The 19,388-nt window shown below is 46.6% G+C and overlaps 1 protein-coding gene across 2 annotated transcripts in view; it reads left to right on the plus strand.

The window, feature by feature from the left end:
- Positions 1 to 19,388, plus strand: part of Stk32b (serine/threonine kinase 32B) — a 243,030-nt gene that overhangs the window by 77,676 nt on the left and 145,966 nt on the right. For both annotated transcript variants that reach the window (XM_038327503.1, XM_038327509.1), the window contains exon 3: positions 7,368 to 7,519. In XM_038327503.1, coding sequence (XP_038183431.1) covers positions 7,368 to 7,519 — 152 coding nt within the window. The remainder of the gene's footprint in view (positions 1 to 7,367; positions 7,520 to 19,388) is intronic.

The following is a 19,388-nucleotide window of genomic DNA, read 5'->3' on the forward strand; positions in this document are numbered from 1 at the left end:
GAGCCCAGAAAGTGGTGGGATGGCCGCTGAGGGAGCTCCACTTTTCACTCAGGGTGCTTGAAGGTGGGTCTCAAAAGGGAGACACTGATGCAGAGTTGGGACCCACCCTTATGGACCCAGGTAAGAAGGGACAATTTGGGCTCACAGTGGGGGGGGGTGCAGCCTCAGTTCCCAACTCATGCTACTTCTGTTTTAACGTTACCCGTCCTTGCAGGAGCCTGTGATGGTAATGAGGGTCTTGGCTAGAAAGAGGGTAATGAAAATGTAGCCAAACAAGAAGTTTCCAAAACGTTCTTATACATTTGCCCAACCCTGACTACACACCAGCATTCTTTACAAAGCCTAAAACACTATCACCACCACTGCCACCACCAATAACAACCAAACCAAACCAACCAAACAAACAACCAAAGCCCACAAAATTCACTGGTCCTCTGGGATGTCTGGGATACTCATGAGTCAAGGCTGTCATCCTGGGGACCACAGGATGCTGGTCATGTGTGGTTTTCCCATGTGCATCATCCTCCTGATGGCTCAGAAACCTTTTCCACGTTGCTAGAGTTACATGCTCTTGGCACACACTTTCCTTAGCAAATCCCACGGTCTATACCAGCCAGTGTTTGTTTATCTGTCTCAATACATCACAGTGACTAATGATAACCTCAAAGCCCAATTGATTTCTACTAATGAGAAGTTAATTGGGGGCTTGCCTTGTGGGCAGCTTAAGGTGGCTTTGGTCAGATAGCTTGTTCTTGCCTCATTAACTATGATTTCTTGTAGACAAGGCTTAGAGCAGCCTGACTGAGGAGTATCGGTGCCTTCTAAGACCTAGCTTTAGAGTTTCAAGTCAGATGCTACCAGGACCTAGGCAGAGTGACAATAGGTGACAGTGCTGATCTTCAGTCCTGATCACCTGCCCAGCATAAGGGGCCATGTGTGACTTATTTCAGTGGATCTCTCCATGGCATGGCTGTCTTGAGGATTCGAGCTAGAAGGAGCTGTCCCGGGTCTCTAGGGCTGGTTCCAGGCACTGGTGTGCCCATCACCTTTCAGTTCTTCTGTGAAGGTGTTACTGGAGCTGTTAGGGTCCTGGCAGTTTACTGGCAGCCCTAACCAACTACACCAGTCCACCCATTCTCAATAGGCCACTGAAACTAACAAATAACTAAAAGTCAGAATAAGGGCGTTTATTCAGTGTGGCCATAATGGCAAGAGCAAATAAGGTGGTCCAGTGACACCCCCAAGTTTTTTTCAGGGTTCTGACATGAGGTTTAGACTTAAATAGAGAGACAGAGGTATATATAGCTAAAGCGGCCCCGGTCAAGGTGTGGTCCTGCCCACCACTCACCACTGACCCATCTTTGTCCAGTATCTTCTGGTCTAAAAAGTCAGAACTGTGTGAGGTCACTTAATGGAAGACAAGTTCCTTCCCTGACTGGTGCCAGGCTCTAGCCTTTTTCTTCCAGCATGAGATTGTTGGGGAAATTCCAATCCCATGGGGACCATTGTTCCATCAGCCAATAGGAGCATCACAAGTGTCTCTTTAGAATATCTTCCTTCCTGTCACAATGGGTACACTTCACTTTCATTCCTCCATATTCAGTTTTTATAGAAGGGGTTCTTCACCTTCCTGCTTAGGTGTGTCTCTTGTCATCTGTTTTGAGCTACTGTGAGGAGGACTGGCTTGTTTCCTGATCTCTGCCTCAACACATTCGTTAGGACCTAGAAAAGCTGATGAATTTTATATGTTGCTTTGTACCTTCCAACTTGTGGAAGTATTTATCAGAGCTAAAGGTATAATAAGAGTATAGGATAATATTGTCTGCAAATAAAGATAATTTGAGGAGGTGGAAAGACAGTTCAGTCTATGAAATGCTTCCGCAGAACCCAAGTTTTACAAGAGTGTTGAGCATGGTGGTATGGGGCTTGTAAGCCCTGCACTAAGGAAACATGACAAGTAGATCTCCAGGGCTCCCTGACTAATCAGGCTGGCCTACATGGTAAGGCCCAGGCCAAAGGAAAGCCTTGTCTAAAACTGGAAAGGTAGAAGTTGAAGAATAGTCTAAGGTTGTCTGTCCTACAGTCTTGTAGAAGGAGCAGCGGGCCGCTTCCTGCCGCCTGGCTCCCGGCCACCTGGCTAGCTTATGCCCCGAAATAATAACACACAATTTGTATTCATTTAAATACTGCTTGGCCCATTAGCTCTAGCCTCTTACTAGCTAATTCTCACATCTTGATTAACCCATTTCTAATAATGTTTGTAGCACCACTAGGTGGTGGCTTACCGGGAAAGATTCAGCATGTCTGACCTGGCGGCTGGCTCCATGGCATCTGACCCAGAGATGAGAGGCATGGTGATTGCCTCACTTCCCTCTTCCTCCCAGCATTCTGTTCTGTCTACTCCACCCACCTAAGGGCTGGCCTATCAAATGGCCAAGGCAGTTTCTTTATTAAGCAATGAAATCAACACAAAACAGAAGACCCTCCCACATCACAGTCTCTACACACATATAAGTGTGCACACACCAAAACAAAGCATAGAAAAATTTTAAACTCATCTTTTTTCTATTTATATTATATTTTATTCTTTCTTTTGTTTTACGACTGGGTAAAAATTTTAGCATTGTGTTGAATGAGATGGAAGACAGTGAACACCCTTGCCTGGTTCTCGATTTTTAGGATGAATGTTTTCAGAATTTCCTCACTTAGTATAATGATGGCTGTAAGTTTTTCAAATATAGCCTTGATTATGTTGAGTTATGCTTTTTCTTGTCATAATTTCTCCAGGGACTTTTAAGGCCTTTTATGCATCTACCAAGATAATCTCATGGTTTTTATCCTTGATTATATTTACATGTCACATTATACTTACTGATTTATTCATGTTGAGCTGTCCTTGCTTTCCTGTGATGAAACCAACTACATTGTGGTGAGCGAAAATTTTTAAAACAGGTTTTTGAAATTGGTTTTCAGCAATGTCATTGATGATTTTTTTTTATGTCTGTGAACACTGGGAAATTAATCTGTAGCTCCCTTTTCATTGTACCTTTCCCTGTTTACTGCTACTGTTTAAAACACAGTGGTTCTGGTTCTGCAGAATGAATTTGGTAGTGTTTATCTTTCTATCTTATAGAAAAACTGGAAGAGTGTTGACATTTTTCTCTTAAGGCATGGGAGAATTCAATATTGAATCCCAGGATTTTTCAAATTAGGAGACAAGTGTTGCTTCAGTTTTATTGTTATACATCCATACATGTGCATTATGTGCATGTCTGTTGCTGTGGAGTTCAGACAAGGGCTTCAGAGCCCATAGAACTGGAGTTGCGGAAAGTTTGGGTGCTGGGAACCAAACTCAAATCTCTGCAAAAGCAACAAATGCTCTTAACTGTTGAACCATCTCCCAGCCCCACTATTTTGAGGTCTGTATGATTTATCTATTGATGAAAATGGAGTGTTGAAGTCACCTGCTACTATTTGTCTTAGATTTTCCTATCCTGGTTTTTTTTTTTTTTTTTGGCTTCTACTTGGAATGCATTTTTCTATCCTTTGACTCTCAGTCTGTATTTTGCCAATAAGGTATATTTCTTCCAGAAAACCAACAGCTGATTTGTATGTTTTGATCCAGTGAGGTAGTCTTCATCTTTTAAAAAAATTTTTTATTAAATTATATAATTTTTACAAATTTTTACCTCCTCCCATTTCCCTTTCCCTCTCTCCATTTCCCCTCCCCCTCCCTCTCCAGTCCAAGGAGCAGTCAGGGTTCCCTGCCCTGTGGGAAGTCCAAGGTCCTCCCACCTCCATCCAGGTCCAGGAAGGTGAGGATCCAAACAGACTAGGTTCCCACAAAGCCAGTATATTCAGTAGAATCAAAACCCAGTGCCATTTATATCAATTAACTTACATCTTTTTTAAAAGATTTATTTATTTATTATGTATACAGTGTTCTGCCTGCATGTTTGCCTCAAGGCAGAGGAGGGTGCCAGATCTTATTACAGATGGTTGTGAGACAACATGTGGTTGCTGGGGATTGAACTCAGGGCCTCTGGAAAAGCAGCCAGTGTTCTTAACCTCTGAGCCATCCCTTCAGCCCTAGTCTTCATCTTTTAATCACATTGTTAAGGCCCTTTATATTTATAATTTTTAATCAAGAAGCATTGCTGGTTCCTATAATCTTTTTGCTTCTCTTGTTGAATTAATGTATTTTTCTTTTTTCTCTCTTAGTCACCTCAGGGGATTCCTAGATAACTGAGGTGGGAATGTTCCACGCTTTCCTAGTTATGTTTTTGGTTATTTCTCTCACTGATTCTTTTCTATGCATTCCGCGTGTGCCACCTCTTTTCTTTCTGTGTAGAAATCCTTCTGCTATTTTCCACAGCCCTGTCTTGGTGCTCATGGATCATTTAAGTCATGTTTCTTGTGGAAGTTATTTTTCCAACTTTGAAAGGTAACTTTTCTGGATATAGCATTCTTGGTTGGTAGCTATTGCTCTCAGAACTTGGATGAGGCCACTCTGTGCTTCTCTGGATTTTAGCATTTTTCTGAGTGGTCTGAGATGATTTTTATAAATTTGCTATTGCATGTTTTTTTCTCTTGTGGCTAAAATACTGGATCTTTATTCTATAGTATTGCAGTCTAGCTATATTATTATGTGGAGAGATTTTTTTTCTGGTTATGTATGTTAAGGGTTCTTAATACCTTCAGTACTTGTGGTCCATGTCTTTCCCTTGGTTTTACATTTTCCCTTCTGTGATATCACTGGGTAGGTTTTTCCTCTGCATTTAGTTTAAACTTAGCTCCGTCTTTTACCCTGTGATTTTTTTTTAAAAATATTTTGATCATGTTTCAGAGTTCTTGAATGTTGTAGCCACCGTTATTTCTTTTTCTTGGTTGCTGGTTGAATATAATATTTCCTCAGTTTTGTTTCTAATGTTGATATTCTTTATTCTTCTTCAATTTGTCTGTTGTGATTTTCACTGCTTCATTTGGTTGGTTTATTGACTTTTCATTTACAACATTTCTGAGTTTTTTAAAATTTTTTTTCATAATCTTAATTTTCCATTCACATTGCTAGTTTTGCTATTCAGGTCCTGAATTGACTTCCTTACTTCATCCATCTGCTTGTTTACACCCTCTTTGAAGTTATTTATAATTTCTTAAAGTACACTTTTCAAATTCTTCGGCATTTTAATTATTTTGTTAATTTTAGTTTGAGCTATTGAGGCGTTATAACCTTTAAGATCAGTCATATTACTTTTTTTATATGAGTCGTGTATTTCTGTTTAGAAACTGATAAACTAGGATTGAATAACTTGGAGGGAGACAGCCCACCTCCCAGCTTTCCTCTGTTGGGCGGGGAGTCTGCTGTCCACGACAGTGTTCACAAGACAGAATCTGTACCTCTTAACTCTCACGGAACTGAACAGGTTTCAGAAGCGCCTGCTCAGTTAGTCATCAGAGGGAAGGCTCTTCCTGAAACCATGCATCTGGGGATTTGTTTCACATTTGTTGAGATGCAGAACAGTGCTGTCTTCCTTCAGTCTCCTGTTTGGTTTCCAGTCCTTCTCAGAATGCAAATGAGAAGCAAAAGAAACAAGAGGCCCTGATTGGTGACATTATCCACCCACTGCTGTCTGCCTTCAGACATGGTCTCAGGGCTTCTGGAGCCAGCTTGAATCCCCACCAGACAAAGCCCCAAGAGGCCTTCGTGCACTGCACAATTGCGTCCTCTTACTCTGTGTCTCAAATTTACTGCACAGTGAAGAATCACAGACCTTTAACCTCATGCCACTGATTTCGCTGCTTAGAAAGACAGTATTTAGGAGGTTTAACAGCATGCCCTATTTAATACATTGAGATTCAGATGACATTTACAATCCTGGGGCACTCCAGTTCCTTGATATCCTGTAGATTCTTTCCTGGGGTGCAGGATGAACTTTGAATGACTCAATTCAGACAGAGGAAGAGAAGTGGATTCAGGCTTTCTCCTACTATCCTGAATCTCCTTGAACAGATGCAGAGTGTGTGGGAGCAGAAAGGGGTCCAGTTCTCAGCCGAGGAACATCTGGAGTGGCCAGAGGGAAAGCAGTGTAAGGTGCTGGAGTGTACCATGGATGTTAAGACAAGGAAGTGAGCGCTCCATGGAGGGAGGAGTATGCAGCTGGGACTCCTCGCATTTTAGAGGAGCAGGAAGCAGAGGGAACAGGAAGTGTAATTGGGCTAGAAGACCCAAGGTCCAGTCTTAATAAACCAGTTCCTCCATCAAGGCTTATCACCTAAAGCTGTACAGCCTTCCAAAATAGCAGCGCCTGCTGGGGACTAAGTGGTCAAATACATAAGCCTATGGGAGTCATTACATATTCAAAACACTATCCCTGCTCCCTATAATGTCATCGTTATCTCATACTGCAAAATACATTCATTCCAACCTCAAAAGTCCCCATGGTCCTTTTCTGTCCCCACACTTCAAAAGTCCAGAGTCTCTTCTGAGGCTCAATACATCCCAACTGTAAACCTCTATAAAATAAAAACAAAATCAAGTCACACATGTCCAATATACAAGGCAAACATCCCAATCACAGAGGAGAACTGAAGGGTAACAAGGAAAGATTGAACCAAAGCAAGATTGAAAACCATCACGACAAACACATGACAAACACAAGTTCCCAGCTCTGCATGAAGCATCTGAGGCTTGTGCTGGCATCATGTGGCCTCCTGCAGGCTCGGGTTTTCTCGTTCCTTCTTCAGTTTTGCTGCCTGCACCCAGAAAGCTTCTCTCTTGAGGCTGGCTCCCCCTCTGCTCCTCCAGGTGTCCTCAAGTGTCCCAGGAATGAGGTCACTGGGGCAGGGTGTGTAGTAGCTATGGTGTAATCTCAGGACCGGACAAAGCATGCATGCCCAAGTGTCATATGGCTGTACTCTCTGGAGGTGAGGTTTGTACTGTGACTGCACAATGTGTCCTGGGTTGCAGCTTCTGGGATCTGAGGGGATCCAGAGTATGTGTGCATGCATGCCCAGGTCATAGTCTGTGGCCCGCACACTTGGAAACTGTAGCCACTAGTGCCTTTGTTGGGCTGTGCACTTATAGAGGGCAGGACTGCTCCTTCCATCTTCTGAATCTATGGCTGCATTTCCAGTGTTGAGTGAGTCCACAGTCAGCACTCACTGTTCACATTAAAATGCCAAATCTGGTCCAGTGCCTCCCTGGTAGATGCAGAGAGGCTTAGCCAAGCTTCTTTGCTAGCAGGTGTTTGGGATGGATGAAACCCAGGCATGGACTGGAATGTCAGTGAGGGCTTGCCGTTCTTCCTCCTACTCTTCCTCTCTCTCCCTGCTTGTTCTGACGGTTGGTCCCTCTGGCTGCCTTGCAGGTATGCATTGTGCAGAAGCGAGACACGAAGAAGATGTACGCGATGAAATACATGAACAAACAGAAGTGCGTGGAGAGGGATGAGGTGCGGAACGTGTTCCGAGAGCTGCAGATCATGCAGGGATTGGAGCACCCATTCCTGGTGAACCTGTGGTGAGTGGGGAAGTGGCTGATCCCCTGAGGGTGCTGTCCTGGCACTGCCAGAAGGGAAAGGATCCAGGCATCTGGGTTTACAGTCTTCCAAATATTCTGTAGGGTTCGGTCACCAATGAACCTTCAAGCATTTATTTTAATTCTGTTCTCTGAACAAACCAGAGTTGAAAATCAGGTTTTCTGATTTTGCATGTGTGTGTATTTGAGGATGTATGTAGTAGGTTTCATGAGAATGGTGAATAGTATCTGGTGTTCTAGAAAGCCCCACACATTGTGCTAATGGCAAGAAGGACCTGGAGCCCATGTTTCATTCAATATAGCAAGTCTGCCCTGAATGGAGGTACTAAATTCCAGCTCCTGATTCTGACACCCCACCTGTTATAATCCATGTTTCTGGAACTTTCTCTCCATTCCATCCCTGATCGTTATCTCTGCTTTGAATTTGCGTTCTAGAAATGCCTACCTACTGATTCCCTGCTTCTGGGCCTATGCACGTGGTACTTCCTTTTGCATTAGTCAGGTACTCCAAAGGTCTCCACAGTTCCCGAGGCTTCCCTTGGGCATTCCAGGCAGGCACCTCATGAATTCCTTTCTATTACTCTATTATCCCTATCTTACAGATGGGGCCACTGAACCGAGTTACTAGTAAGCAGATAGATGGGACTTGAAGGCACACTGTCTGCTTCGTGGCCTCCACCTAACTCCTTGACTGGATACTTGTTTGCCAGATGCACTTCCTTCTTCTCCTTGGAAGATGTTTCCCTTCTTGTTGCCCTGGTGGCCTTTCTGCCCACCTAGAAGTATGACCAGTATGGAGTTATTTGTTGGTTCATAGGGGCACCCTGCCTTGTATTAATCGTATGCCAGCTCTGGAGTTCATTTCGTAGAGGGTGAATTACTGCAGCCTTGGGAAGGCTCTCTCTCATTACTCTTCCCCGCTGACAGGCTCTGTGATTGGCACCAGCAGAAGCCTAGCATTGATTAGTTTCCATGACAGCTTTGCCTCTATGGAATGAATAATCTGTGCTCCTGAGCTGTGATAACCCAAGCCGAGCTGTCAAATGCAGTATTTTTACCTGCTCAAAGTGAAGCTGGGGTACTCTCCTGGGATTAAGACAATCCCAGTGAAGGAGAAAGAGGAAGAAGATCTGCAAGACAGAAAGTGGTGGTAGTGTCTGAGGGAGGCCTGGAAAGGGAGAGGATGAGGGAAGGGGGCAAGGTGGCCCAGTATTCTACCTCCAAACCTGATCTCACTGGTTCTTATGCCAGTCCTATAAATAACAGCAAGGAGGCAGCTGTGAACCTAAGAGGTCCCAAACCAGACCCTACTTATGATGAGGAGATGGATAATCAATAATCTGGAGAATCATAATCTGACAGAATTGTGTACTATGAATTGAAAGTCATAGGAGGTGGAAGAGAGAAGAGGAGAGGGAGAGCGATGGGGGAGGGAGGAAGGGAGGGAGAGACAGGAAGGGAAGGAGGGAGAGGGGGAGAGAGAAGAAGAGAAGGGAAAGGGAGAGAGAATATATAACGCTGATGTCAGCAAGACAGGAAAGAAGCCATCACCCTCACCAGAATTGACCACACTGGCTGCCTGGACCTGGAATCCTGTCCCCCAGAGCTGGGAACAGTAAACAGCCCAGTATATGGCCCTTCCACACCAGCTTGCGCTGGGGAAGGCACAGGCCTTGAGAAGAAGCACACGTGCCTTTCTGTGTCTGTTTCCTCATCTGTAAAGCCCAAGGGAAAGGATGGTGATGTCGTGGTGTTGTTTACTGACCAAATGAGTGATCGGAAACAACTAAACTGCTCCATATTGGACAGGGGTACCTCTTCTATGAGTGGTTTCCATGGTTACGAGGGTCCTTCCAGGCTGGCTCTGGTTGAGCATCCCTCCACGAGGTCACTTCCCACCTCCCTACATGGATGTATTTCCTTCTCTCCCCTTCAGCATTGGACTTGAGGACTCTGGAAGATGTACACTGGATTTCAGGTACCAGGATATTGGCTTGATTCACGGTTGGTGGGTAGGCAACTATTCACATTTCCACAGTGTGCTTGAAGTTCATTTCCATCATGCCACTGACTGTATTCACTAGATTCACTGTGAGGAGGCATTGTAGAACTGGACACACTTGCTGCCATCTAGGCAGCTGTGAGAGTGAGCCCCCTACAGGACAGGAGGAGGATAGGTCCTGAACTTAGTATAATACTTGTCATAACAGCAATGTTTCCAGAACCTTCTATTAGTAGACACAGGGCAAATCAAGACACATATGTCCATGTGCCACCCTGAAACTTTTCATTAAAACAAGATTATGGGAAGCGTTTAAAGACAGCTTCTTTGGCAGGAGCAGGGAGATGAGAAGGAGGTGGAGGGGGGACTGGAAGCCCCCAAGAATCTGTGGCAAAGGATCTGCCCTTTGTAGAATACAGCCACCATTTCCTTAGAAGTAATCCCAGTCAGCTCCCAAACTAGTGTGTGCACCCAACACCACAGTCAGCCTTCGCCAGTCTTTCTGACAGGGCAAATCTTACTGAAATGCTGATCTGGTTTGCAGATGAAATGTCCCTGTCAATCCTGAAAGACCACAGAACAATGTCCTCCAAGACTGGGCTCTGATCCAGCGTCCAGTCTTTCCTGCCCTTCTGTCCTTGCTACCACCTTGGCACATTTTGCTGCACACACATTGAGTAGTCTGTAAATCAGTGGTAACAAGGACCCAGTGTGCTCACCTCTCCAGGCCCTCACTCACCTCTTCTGCTGCTGGAACTCCACTACTCAGGGATCCTGGGAAGGCCTTCTCTTTCTCCTGCAAGCATCCACGTAATAGGCCATTGTGCACTAGACTCCTAATGAAGGCTGGCACTGTCTTGTTTTCTAAGTGTCCAGAGGTAGAATAGCTCTGCATCCTCCCTTAGTAGTGCTCCCCTTGTGGAGGGGCCCAGTCCTCCTCCTTCACTGTGTCTCTTGTGTCTGGTACTCAGGAAATTTCGTTGCTCAATACTGTTGTGGTCACCAGGTGCTGAAGTGGATACGGTGCCAGAACTGAGTGCAATTATCACCTACCCACAGCTGGCAGAGGACAGAAGTCAGGCCCACGCTGGTAGCACCACATTGCCCTTTCCTGCGCCATACTGACTAGTCACTCTTCCTGGCATCCCTACCATTACTAAAGCAGTGAGATTCCAGCACTCATGGTATCCTGGGGACCAAGAGGCACCCTGGTACCCCTGACATAGAAGAACAGTGCAGGTGAGGTTTCCATAATTCTGACTGTGATGTCATTGGCTTCCATATATCCAGGACACGCTCATCACCATAGTAACCTCTGGCATCAGAGGAAGAGGCTGTGCTGTCTTGCGCAGGGTCCTTCCTTGTCCTGGACTGTCCTAACACGTGCAGTGCCCTTATTGTCTCTGGCTCAGGCTTTGAAGACTCCAGGTTTCCATTCTCCTTGTGATGGTCAAGGGCTGCAAGGGGGAGGGGCTATGAGTGTGAGCCACATGACTCACCAGGTACCCCTTGACACGCAGAGAGCTGTGTGAGAAGCCAGTGGCCACACTGCCAATCAGGGCTCAGGAGGAGTGCAGCTGGGCAGGGGGAATGGCTGTGTATGTTAGAAAATTACCGAGGGACCCAAAAGGAACTACGCTAGAGTTATGTGCACAAGCCAGGACTACCGGGATCCTCTGGCTGTGTTGAGGTGACACAGCATGGTGCCTTCATGCAGGTTTCTCTGACAGCTGTGTTTGCCATGTGTTTTTCTGTAACTAAATCTTAGAATTAATATTGCCGCATGTTTATATTCGCTACTTTTCTCCCTGTGGTGACCAAATACCAGACAAAGGCAGCCAAAAGGGGAAGGGATTAGTTTTGGCTCACAGTTTTGGGGGATTACAGTCCATTGTGGCAGGAAGGATGGGGTTGAGGCTCTGTCTGAGGCAGTGAGCCCTAGTGGGATGACATGTCATGTCTCGGCAGATCAGGAAGCATGGGATTCAGGGGGATCCAGGGCCAGGCTGTAGTTCAAACAACACACCTGTGGTCTCCCACTTGCTCCATCGGGGACCAACTTCCAAAGACTCCACCACTTCCTCCAACAGCCCTATCGACTGAGGACCTGTGTACAAGCACACGAACCGGTAGGGACACTTCACATTGAAATCACAGAACCATGCTTTTCAACCGCTGTAGCAACAGTGATTTATTGTCTCCTATATGTGAGGCTTTTCCTCTCATTGGAGCCTCAGTACCTCCTTAAAAGCTGGACATTTTCATTTCCGTCTCACAGTTGGAGAGGCCAAGGGGGCTAAATTATTCACGCAAGATTACAAGCTCACCAAAAGCAGCTCTGCGATGAGAAACCAGAGTACTCTAGCAAAGTCTTAACAACTGGCTCTCTCGGGTAGGGAAAGGGGACAAGCCCTGGTCCCCAATGTTTTCCATTTTCTGAGAAGCAGATGCACCCATTGTCGATTTCAATCTAACAAGCTAGTGTCAGACAGCATGCAAATTTCTGAAAATTTCACAGTTGATTTCCAGTGTCAATACAAACTGGCTCCTGAATAGCCTGGTGGACTCAAATCTCACCATAAGTCTGGGATCTGTCAAATGTCTCTAAGTGGGCGCATAGCTAAGCCTCTAAAATAGCAACATGAAAGGGAAACACATTTCAACACTGGAGGAAAAGGGTGATGAGTAGGTGCTGGGCAGAGCAGTGGAGGCAGGAAATGGTCCATGGTCTTGATGAGTGCATATCCTTTGAAAGGCCTCAGTTTTCTCTCCCGTAAAATGGGGAGAACGACCCCACCCCTTCCTTGCTCTATAAGCTCAGGTCAATTGATCCAGGCGTGACAGCCTTTTGGAAACTCAGAGGTGTCACACCATGTGCTGGTTTATGCTTCCTTTTGAGAAAGCCGGAAGCATTGATCAGGAGCTATACATTTGCTGATGGTTATATGTATGCAGTTGCTCTCAGGAGGCAGTGAATGAGTAGATTCAGCCGATGGATGCTCAGTGACCGAGACATTGTATTCTAGGCTCATATCCCAAGGAGCGCCAACATTGCTCTGGGATGTAACATATTTTAAGGGGAAGCCTTCACCTCTTGAGCCAGTGCCATTAAATGGGGATGGCGGGGCTCTGGATCCCTATGTTTCAAAGTCACATGACAGCCTCTCACCATTCCCACACCCTCTCCCCGGCCTGGTCCTACAGGTCTTTATTTACAGATGCTTCTTCTACCTGGCAATGATGTTTTCAGGACACCTACACGACAGCCCCCCTGCCGATTTCACATCTCCACCATTGCCTGGCTTTTCAATCAGGCAAACCCACAGCCAGCATTGTGTCTCCCACAGCTTCCCAGCACTCTGGTTGTCCGAGGCTGAGAAGTCTGAGCGCATGGCACCAGCCTCTGCAGAGGGCCACATCACAGTGTGGTAGAGGATACTGTGTAGTAAGAAAGAGGAAGCTAGACTCAGGTCTCCCTTCCTGCTTTTATATGACCCCTATAACATCACAGGCAGCCCACCTCAGCACCAAATTTAACCCTAATTCCCAAGGGTTCCAGATCCAGACACTACGAAGACAAATCTGGAGACTGTGTCTCCAATCCGTGACTTTGGGGGACCCACTGACATCACAGTGGCATCTGATGGGATATGCTAAGACCCTGCTGCCTTCACCCTGTCCTTCACCCTGATGCTCTCAGGGAATTGTTCCTGCACCCTGTTTTCTCCTTGCCTTGTTGACTGTGAACTTTATGCTATCAGTCATTGCTCCTTCCGAGGCTTAGCTGTTCCTCCCCCGAGGAATGGTGGCGTGTAGCGTGACATGGTAACAGGAACATGGTGAGCATTGCCCAGAACTTTGAGAGGTCTCTTCGGTGCTTCCTCTCCGAGCCTGATCTTAAGCAGATACTTGGGTCCCCTCTCTATCATTTTCTCTCTGCAGACTTGGGCTGCTCCCCTGCACCGCCTCTCAGCCCTCCCTCCATAGATCTCCAGCTTTACACCCATGCAGAGCTGAAAGCAATGGAACAGAGTGAACATCCTTGGGTCACTTTAGGTTTAGATGAAAGACCAGAACTCAGAGGGTGGGGGAATTTCCCACAACAAGTGGGTCATTGCATGCAGAACTCCATTGTAATTCATTTGTCGTATTCCAGAGTCTGAGCAGGGTCTGCCTCCCAGGTCCATGGAAGTCTCTCACCCAGGAGCTTTCAGACACAGTCAGCTGCAGTAGCAGGTGCATGGGGCTGATCCAGGGCACCTTCAGTGAGAGGATTTGTACATGACAGCTGGATCAGCACCAACATGCTGGGCCTTGCCCTACATTGAGCAATTACCAGTGCCTCCAATGGGCTTCATAGCTGGGCTTAGGTTCTATTCTAAGTCATAATAGTGGTCATTGATAACTGAGAAAAGTCTTCGAAGACAGTGACTTGATCATTGTCGCCAATAATATGTGAGGACATCAGGATATTTGCTGATTCTGAAGCTAGATGTGTACCAGATACCTCCTTCCTGGATTCCTCCTGGGATCCATCTGTACATACTCTGGCTCCTGGTCCCTGTCAGACTCCATCAGAAGATGCCTGTTCCTCCGTGGGACCACCTGGCTTCTGGCTTCATGAAGATCACTTGACTCCATTCAGTTCCTGGGCATCTCCTGTCATGTCGTCCTGTGTTAAGGAATTTTGCCCTTGAAGCAAAATTAGCCACTCTCTTTATCAGCTTATCTGTACCTGCTTCCAAGAGTTCATCATGATTGCTGACTATGACTTCCTTTAGAAAAGGGTTAGGGGGAGCCACTGAAACTCCTTCCAGAAGTTTATTCATAATTCTGCCCTGATTGCATGTGCCCTCCATCTCCAGGGAGCTACAAAAGTAGACAGGTTGGGGAGGTTAACTGAAGGGCTCCATCTGTGCAGTTGTGGTGTGCAGCTGCGCAGTTGTGGTGTGCAGTTGTGGGAATGCCATCATTCATGCTGGGTGAAGAATTTTCAGGGCATCTGTGTAAGTAGCCCAAACAAACTTGCTAGTTCCCTGGGGAGACTTTTGTTGGAATTAGACTTTAGGTTTGCTGTCGGGACCTTATAAGAACTGGGGTAGATGTTGCTATAAGGAAGGAGTGGAAGTCATTTGCATCTGCTCAGAGACGGAAACACCTGATGGTTCAGCACAGCCCCTTGCTGTTGTTTGTGGCATGTTCACTTATTTCCTCAAGGGCATTTCCAATCACCAGAGGTAGCGGGAGCTCCGGGAACCAGGGTCATGCTCACCTTGTTGTCCGTATGGCTCCAGGAGCTATGGACGTGTCTGTCCTATGTGGGCATCTGACTACTGTCATGTTGAATCGCATGTTTGCAGTGACCCCTGGCTTGAGATGTGGGCATTTAGAAAGCTCTGAAGGGACTGGGATCTGCCTCTTTCCAGAGGGCTAGGTGACCCATGAAAGTCAGGATCTTACCTTTGCTATCCTCCTTCTTAGTTCCAGGACCACTTTGCATGAAGGTGAAGTTTCTCCTGCAAAGCAGGTGCCAGGGCAACTTACTGAAGAACGTTGATGCATCCCCATCTTAGAAATTCTTCCCGGCCTCCTTTGTAATTCCCTCTTCCACTCTTCATACTAGATAATCCATTTTCTTTTCGATTCGGGCATGTAGACCTTTGATCTGTCAATGTCCTAGGCAGATCGACGGCTGACTGCTCACCCAGCAGTAGGAAAAGTTTTACTTATATTATCATCAGATTCCTGCCTGCCTCTGTCCTTCAGCACTCTCTCTCCTGGGTCCTGCTGATGCCAGTGGACAGCAACCCCCAGCCTCATTCCCACCAACACAGTGGCAGAAACGACCTTGCGAAGCGATGCTCCGCTTCAACCATTTTGACTGACTCTGTACCTTCCATGGGCAGGCTGTGAGGTGACCTAATGACACAGGGATCTCTCTTGCCCACATGAGCTTCACTGTGCCTCGGAGAACCACCTGCACTCTTGGGGACATCACAAGGTCATTATTGATGTACTCTTTGCCTATATGAACCTATAGGTCAGGAAGAAACTTCAGTTGCCTTCAACTGAAATCAATTATAAAAACACCCATGGAAGTTGCGTGATGTCTTTGAATCCTCCCACCTGCCACAGCTCTGAACCAAGCTCAGGTCCTTCGCTGACTGACATGAAGTCTGAGGTGGAACAGGAAGGTGGTTGGACCAGGTCAGGGACAAACTAAGACGGTCCCTTCCTGTGATCAGACAGACATGCCATTGAAATGGAAGTGAGAGGTTTGTCGTTGCATTCAGTGGTGATTGATGTCATGTCAAAGGCAACCAGAGCTCATCTGTCATCTTGCTGGAGGCAACTGCAGAACACAGGCAGTCCATATGACACCATGTCGGGAGCTGGATGCCACCCTCCAGAGTTCTTTTACTACTACTTCTCTCCTCTTGTCCCCCCTCTAGCTTCCATTTCTTTCCTGCAACACTTATGTTCTGAAACTTAGAGCTACCAATGCAAACTTTTTGAAAAGGTGTGAGAGAGATCGAGAGTGCTGCTGAGTATCCGTGCGTGTCCCCTGTGGGGTGGCATAGGTGGGTTTGGGGACAGAGAACATTCAACAGATGTTTTGTGAAAATAATAATGGCAGCTGAAGGTGTCTGAAGCTCTCTGCCCTCCTTCTGCTTGCCGATTTCTCTTCTTCATGCTTTGAGTGATTGACCCATGTTCAGCAAGCCACCCCTGGGAAGGGCCCTCATGAAAATCAGTGCAGAGTGAGGATGTGGCCCAACCATGGGTGCATTCCAAAGGCTCAGCCTTTACTGCACCCCTGATGTGATTTGGTGAAAATCCTTAGGTGTTGGCCACATTCTGCAAAGAGCAACTCTTTGGAGCATACTGTGGAAACATGTATGAAGCATGTCAGAGCCTGCCCCAAGAGCCAACTGTAAGGACACCTCTGCCCCCAGCTTCTGGGTGAGGGGGGAAGAGGCAAGACCTAAAAGATGCTTTCATTCTCTCTGATTCCCAGCATCCCTGGCGATTCTGAGCATAGCTCTGGCCTTCAGACAGTCAGGTCAGGGGATACCTGAGTTGGGTCCCTGAGGACATAGAAGAGAAGCTGCTGTGTGTCATCCTGGAGGAGATGGTCCACCAGGAAGGACAGAGGCGTAGAAATAACCCTCCTGGTCCATCCTGAACTTGTAGTCCAGGGCTCCACATTTACACTTAGTGATCTAGAAAGTGATGATGTCACACTCTGTCCCCAACAGACAGAGAGGAGGAAGGAAGCATCAGGCAGAGGCACCAGTGTGTCCAGATGTAAGAGCTTGGTATTCACATCACATCCCCAGTTGGCTTGTATGTGACTCAGGGTGTTTGAAAACAGTAAAAGGTATAAGTGTACTGCCAGACACAGCGGTTACAAGAGATCCAGACACAGCAGTTACAGAAGATCCAGGCAGTTACAGGAGATCCAGGCAAGCAGTTACAGGAGATCCAGGCAAGCAGTTACAGGAGATCCAGGCAGTTACAGGAGATCCAGACACAGCAGTTACAGGAGATGGGTCACCCAGGCACAACGGTTACAGAAGATGGCTTGCTCCTGTCTTTCCCTCCCAATTATGCACTTTTGTGTGAGGCATGGTGAGAGGGAAAATTAGTCTGCATTCTTTTGGAAATTTCCATCTTGTCCACACCTGTCAGGTCTGTGTAGCGGGAGTAATGAGATTCTGATGAGCTGTGTGCAGGACCAGGGTATGGGTCTGGATGTCAATCTCAAAGAACCTCTGGGCTTACAGACATCTTCTAGGTGACATTACAAGCACATGGGGGCTTGGGCTGTATCAACCAAAGGTCCAGCTAGAAGCAGGCACAGGAAATGAAAAGGGTTTTAATTAGAGTGGTTATTTGTGCAGAAGCAACCTACACGAAGCGGGTTTGTATTCTCAATGCTGAACAGGAAGCAGAGAGTTTAATAAGGTATAGACGAAGCAGGTGCCCCAGGGACCTGTTTTAACGAGTATATTAAGTGTCTGTCATTAGCACATTTTCGTTGCTATGTGACTGGGTCCTCCTGAACATCTGAAGATGCACTGGAACCTTGTGCGATGTCAAGACGGTGTCTCTAGTTCCACTTACCCTGTAAGCCTGCCCCTCAAATGCATCCACATACCTCTCTCAATTACTGCGTGCTCCAAATGAGTGGAGCTGCCTTAAAGAAGATTTGATTTTGTTCTCTTTAAATTCAATTTTCTTTTCCCTTCTCTCTGCTTTTCCAAATTGCCTAAGCTTTAAGACATTATTAAACCAGGCAGTTTCACACTGCGCTCCACAAACAAGTCTTTCCCCAGAGCCCCCAACCCCAGCTGCCTCCTATGTTGTCAGGTCCTACATACGATAGTGTTTCTCTCCCATTCCCACCCATCCATGAGCTCCTACTTGTACCAGAAAACCCTGCCCAATGCCCCATTTGCAAAACTTCCCCAAGTCCATCTGAGGATGTCAAGGAACTAAGTTCTTGGCATGGGGGAAGCAAAACCTATAGTTTCTAGGAAACTGGAATCCTCTGGGGGAACCATTGGGGATGTATGGAATATATAGTGTGTGTGGAGTGTGATTGTGTGAACCCTGTGCAGGCCAGAAGTCCACATCAGGTGTCTTCGTCTATTGATCTCTACCCTATTTTATTTTATCTGTCTTTTGAGGTGATCTCTCACTGAACATCCAAGTTCAGCTACACTAGCTGACCAGTGAGCCCCAAGAATCCTGATCTCCATGACTGGCTTTGTATGTGGGTGCTGAGATGTTCTTGTGTTCTCATCATGCTTCCACAAGAAGCACTTTACTCCTGGAGCATCTCCCCAGTCATGCTTCCTCCTTTATGTTGGTGAACAGTGTGTGTGTATGTGTGTTTGTGTGTGTGCGCGCACACATGCCTGCCTGCCTGCCTCAAACTGGATCTTAAATATCCTGCAGAGGTCTAGGTCTCCAGAGGTGTTGAGGAACATGCAAGAGATGGGACCAGGGAAGAGGCCTTTGGGTTACTAGGAGACATTTCTGAAGGTAGTGTGGGACCCAGTCCCTGTTCCTGCTTTTTCCTCTCTCTCTTCCTCCTTAGAAACTGAGCATTTTTCAGAATCTTGACCTCCCATGACCCTCCTGTACAGGACTGACCTCCTGCCCAGCAGCCTCCCTAACAACTTATTCCCTTTCCTCTCTGAGCATCTTGGCCTTTGCTATAGTAACCGGAAGTCTTCCTCTCTGCCTTCTGGCTGCAAGGAAGTGCCAAGCAAGCCATATTAGAGAGGCTGCCCAGTGCTGTGCGAATAGAGACCTGCAGATGACAAGCCCAGATCTGAATTTTAGGTCACCAAACACAAGACTTCAGACAATGTACTGAGTCTCATTTGCAGAATGTGTGAAATAGGAATAATGCACAGCTCTCAGATTAAGAGGGGTGCCAGTGCTCAATAGCTCCTGCCACTTGGCCAGCCGCATTGCCCCTGTCACGTCCTGAATGCATATGGGTCTGCACTTCTGGCTCTTCCTTCTCAGCCTTCCTTTCCTACTTGGAATTATGATCCCTTGCTCTGAAATCGCTCTATCTATTTTTAACATTAATTTGTTTGTAGGTGATGTTGAGAGCCACCCACCATCATTTATGAATTTGCCAAGGTAGCTGGACACAGTGACTCTATTTTTAAAGCAGTTGCAAGTGTGAAGAGAGCTGTTTATAAGGCAGCCTCGGTGCCCAGTTCCACCCACATGCTGTTCCTCCCGGGGGCTCGGGTGATGGGCAGCTCTTCAGGGATCCCACGGCAGATGGGAGAGAGTTCTTTATTAATGTATTGGCAAACACCC

The sequence above is a fragment of the Arvicola amphibius genome, chromosome 1, assembly GCF_903992535.2.
Source record: "Arvicola amphibius chromosome 1, mArvAmp1.2, whole genome shotgun sequence".
NCBI lineage: Eukaryota > Metazoa > Chordata > Mammalia > Rodentia > Cricetidae > Arvicola > Arvicola amphibius.